Source organism: Polyodon spathula, chromosome 8 (assembly GCF_017654505.1).
Source record: "Polyodon spathula isolate WHYD16114869_AA chromosome 8, ASM1765450v1, whole genome shotgun sequence".
NCBI lineage: Eukaryota > Metazoa > Chordata > Actinopteri > Acipenseriformes > Polyodontidae > Polyodon > Polyodon spathula.
The window spans coordinates 48,622,137-48,626,698 of record NC_054541.1 but is presented as its reverse complement, the minus strand read 5'-3'; the positions used below and the strand labels follow the sequence as shown (position 1 = coordinate 48,626,698).

At 39.3% G+C, this 4,562-nt stretch overlaps 1 protein-coding gene across 2 annotated transcripts; it reads left to right on the top strand.

The window, feature by feature from the left end:
* The first annotated feature begins 699 nt into the window (after window positions 1-699).
* LOC121320098 (protein LLP homolog) lies at window positions 700-3,659 on the top strand. 2 transcript variants are annotated; one of them, XM_041258298.1, is made up of 4 exons: window positions 726-800; window positions 1,419-1,453; window positions 1,975-2,199; window positions 2,739-3,659. In XM_041258298.1, exons 3-4 carry the CDS (start codon window positions 1,986-1,988, stop codon window positions 2,900-2,902), a joined length of 378 nt encoding a protein of 125 aa, XP_041114232.1. In that variant the 5' UTR covers window positions 726-800; window positions 1,419-1,453; window positions 1,975-1,985; the 3' UTR covers window positions 2,903-3,659. The 2 variants fall into 2 exon arrangements, with proteins under 2 accessions (XP_041114231.1, XP_041114232.1); XM_041258297.1 differs by lacking the exon at window positions 1,419-1,453 and having other exon boundaries at window positions 700-800.
* The last annotated feature ends 903 nt before the right edge of the window (window positions 3,660-4,562 follow it).

Sequence of the window (4,562 nt, the reverse complement as noted above, 5' to 3'; positions counted from 1 at the left end):
TGATGATAATAACCATTAGAGGATCACTAGTCATTACACTTATCATTAATATGCAATTGGAATTATCTGTTGGAACAGATATTGTCTTAAACGTGTGGAACAGGAAACATGCATTTTTCTAGAAAAAGTCAAGCATAACTTAAACAATAATTTATTTAAAGGCTTGTTAAAAATAAATAAATAAATAAATGCATTACTGTGAAGAAGAAGAAGAAAGAAGAAGAAGAAGAAGAAGAAGAAGAAGAAGAAACTAAAACAGAGTAGACAGCGCCGCCTTGTGGACAGAGAAGCATTTTACACCACTCATCACAAAGGCTTAAATCCTTCTCCTTCTTCTAATTTAACAACAGAATAATTACTCTATAGACTTAACTACGTAATACTAGACCTATTCACAGCTCTGTTTAAGGACTGTTTTAAGCAATATTTTGTGATTTTGATTAATTGAATTGTGCTTTCAGCTGTTTAGAAAGCACAGTTACCGTATTACTATTCTTTAAATCTATTTGTCGGTCTGTAAATCATTTGATTTAATAGCGCTGCCTACTGCGCAGTGTAAAGGATATCCACTAGAAAGTGTCCTGGAGGGTTGGGGTTGGGGACAGGGTGGCTTCATTTCGTAGAGATGCCGAGCTGTGGAAGTGAAAGGTGGGAGTAAATGGCACATGCCCTCAGTACACTTTCCATGGGATAGATATTCCTGTGTGCTGCAGCATACTGCACCCAGAATGCTTTGCGGCTGCCGTAAAACCCACGTGTAGCCCAGGAAGTCTGTGTGGAGCAGTGTTTGGTGTGATCAAGTATGTATAGTATTTATTATCATCAATATTTGGATTTAACTGAGTTGCTTAAAGTCGCATGTAGTTGAAAACATACCATCGAAGGACGGACATGCTACGGATTCAGTTGAAATGTAGTATATATGCCGGGTTCCGTAAGCAAACGCAAGTACGGGGATGTTTGCCTTACTGTGCTGTTGAAGATGTGCTTTTTCACAATAAAAATAATTTAATGCGTGTAATATTAGGGTGCCTTTTGTCTTTCAGTGTTGGAAAGAAAATAATGAATAGCTTATGTTTTGTTTTATGCAAACGATGTACGTTCGTGAAACAAAACTTGCTATGCTTTGTACTTCTAGAGGGCCTCGAAACATTCCAGTTTATATGTTTAGGCATCATTAATTATGACTGTAAGCCATATTAATACTGTAATAGCTGTGAGATTAGCCAGTGGCTTACAACGGGTTTTATGTCTTTGTCACAGTTATTTCAGTAGCTGAGACATACAGATCTGGATCACGTACGGGCTAAGCGTGTGTGCATGCAGCTGAAACTACCATAATCTTTATCAATGTTAACAAACCGGAGCACCAATATAGCATAATAGGAATGATCCTTTTGGCTTTGCTTGTCTTACAGACAGTGAAAGGTCCATTGAAAATACGAGGGTGGAGGTGGGTATGTTTTAAACGACACAGATTTAAGGCAGGTCATCTGCAAAGCTAAGAGAGATTGGAGAGCAAGACCTTGTCTGCTACACAGCAAAGAGCATACTGATGACCTTACACCAGGGCTGTAAATAAGACTCCTATTGCAGTTTTTTTTTTTTTTCCCCCCCCAATGTGTTCAGTATTGGTTACAGGCTATACTGCAATCCCAGCTTCTGGTTTTGTAATCTGGGAGGATGCTACAGAAATGCATTGCTGTCTTTAATTTGTTGTTGAAGAGCTGCGAGTTGGTGAGATACGGTAGGAATTTAAAATGGTGTAGATCCATCAGGGAAATGAGAGTCCCATTGCATAGCAGTTTGATCCATTGCAGGTTTTACTATGAGTTTAAGACACACCTGAGTGTGATGCCTACACTCTGTGGCTTATGAAGCTCGTAGTAAATCCCGGACAGGGTGGTGGAAACTGCCATGCAATAGGAGTCTTATTCCCACCTCTGGACTGACTCGACTGTGTGTTGTCTTCAGATTTGTGCAAAATGGCAAAAAGCTTACGGAGCAAGTGGAAGAGGAAGATGCGAGCTGAGAAGAGGAAGAAGAATGCCCCCAAGGAGCTGGCTCGTCTCAAAACTGCTTTGGCTTTAGATGGCAAGGGGGACATTTCCATGGAAGATGTGAAGGAGATCGCAACTGTAGTGCCAGCTGCAAAGCTGAAGGAGAAAGCGAAAGATGCAGCGATGGAAGGAGAAGACGGTCGGTTCATTTGTTTATCTTGTACACAATTAAACTTGACAATACTTGTGCCGTTTCTGGTCTGATCAACTTGGCACGGTATACAAACTGCATATTTGTTCTTTATTAACAGTAACGTAATACATTCATCTACAGGGATGGAAATAAACTCCCATTGTGTAGAAGTTTGATCCATTCCTGGTTTTACTGTGAGTCTAATAGGGCATACCCAAGCTTATATCTGGGTCTAAGCTGTTTTGTATGAAAATGTGTTTTGGTTTCATATAGAATCCTACATGTGTGTCACTATAAGCTCCTCCATGGTACAGAGATAAGACTCCTACTGCACAGCATTTCCACCCAGTCCAGGTTTTACTATGAGCTAGATTATCTCCAGTGCGTAGCTAACAAGCTCAGGTGTGTTTTATTAAACATAGTAAAACCAAGAGTGGATGACACCGCTATGTAGTGGTAGTCTTATTTCCATCCCTGAAGGCAAGTGCAACATAAACACATGGCACGCAATGTTTTCTCATTTCACTTTCCTTATCTACCTTCAGGGGGCGCTACTCAGATGGACACAGACAGCAAACGAAGCAAAAAAACTCAGCTGGACGAGCACGGGCAGTACCCCATATGGATGAACCCGAGACAGAGAAAGAGGCTGAAACAGAAACGCGGGAACCAGGGCAAAGCAAAGCAGCAAAAGAAATTGGCTTGGTAGATTGATTCTTTGAAAGTGAAGAAATCTGTGAGCTGTATATTGTGTTATATATGCGTGGAGCGTTAGTGGTGATGATCGTGCCTTTGTAAAATGGAAGGAGCATAGAAAGATGATTTGATTTTCTTTAAATGGCTCAATTGAATATTGGATTTCTGTAAAGATAATTGTGAATGTTGTTTATACATCACAACACTTTGCACGTGTTTTTTCATGGGGAAAAAAAAATAACGTTTTCTTTTTTTATAAAGGAAGTATGGTATGCATTTCAATGGGATGTATTACAATGATGGCAATAAGACTCCCATTGCATAGCAGTTTGACCCATTCATAGCTTTACAATTGAGTATAATAAGACATATCTGAACTTGGTAAGCTGTACATTGTGGCAAATTAGGCTCCTAGTAAAACCTGGAATGGGTGTAACTGTGCAATAGGAGTCTTATTTCCTTCCCTGCATTAGTTAGATATCCTGCTTTGTTAATAGAAAGGTGTATGCCCAAAGCGATTTTTAATCAGGATCTAGACTTTCTTTTTCCTGTTTTATGTTATCCGGAATATTAATTGTTAATTTGACAAATGATTTGGACTTGCTTGCTTGGTCGTGGAGAATGAATGGTGTAGACAAGATTAAAAGTCTTTATGCTGAACAAAGGGTCTGATACACCTTGTGACTCTCCATAGGCGTTTGTTAAAATCTTCATGTGATATAATGACTTGTAAACTTCAGTACATTTTGAAATAAATGTATTGCTCAATGTAGGATTGTATTGTACAGATATATATATATATATATATATATATATATATATATATATATATATATATATATATATATATATGCATCTTGGATCTTTGGATGGATACTTCACCATGTGCCGCTGGTATTCGGAATATCCCATTTGTATGTAGGAGAGTTCTGATAAGGAACAAAACTGGACCATTTTGGAATTATAAATGCTGAAAACCGATATAAAAACAATGATCTGATTTGAAATTCTGCCACTGTAAAAGCATTCTTTTATATATAAAAAAAAACAATTAATAATGATCAGCCCCATCTTGTGCACAGCAATGTATATATCACTTTTTCCACAGTGCTCAATCACTTCCCTCAGCTCCCACTAGATGGCAGCGGCTTGCATCTTCAAGACTTCGGCAGTAGACCCAGCACAAGGCCAGGGAGGGATGTACAGTACAGGTTGCTGGGTCCTGTTGTCCCAGTCAATGAAGCTGCGTTTCTGGAACTGAGTGGAAAGGGTTTGAGGTCAGGCTCATTCGTTGCCAGTGCTAATCCATTGCAGTTGGGACTGTGGCAGCCCTGGTTGGTATTGCAGGCTGTCCAAACACAATCTCTCCTGCTTCACAAGAAGAGGTTTTTAAATCTCTTACTGCAGAACACAAATATAGGTTGAACAGAAATACTGTTAATACCCTATATTACGCTGTCTGGGAAATAAATAATTCATAACTATCAGAAACATGATGTATACACCAGCGATGTTTCCGTGTGTGATATGTCAGACTGCAGTTGCAACCGGCTGCAGCCCCAGTTTCCTATTGGAGTCAGTCAGACTTAGATACATGCATGTCTCAGGGTGCTTCAGATGAATCTGAGTTTTACAGACTAGTGTAATTGTGTAGTTGGCGATGAGGCGTGAAT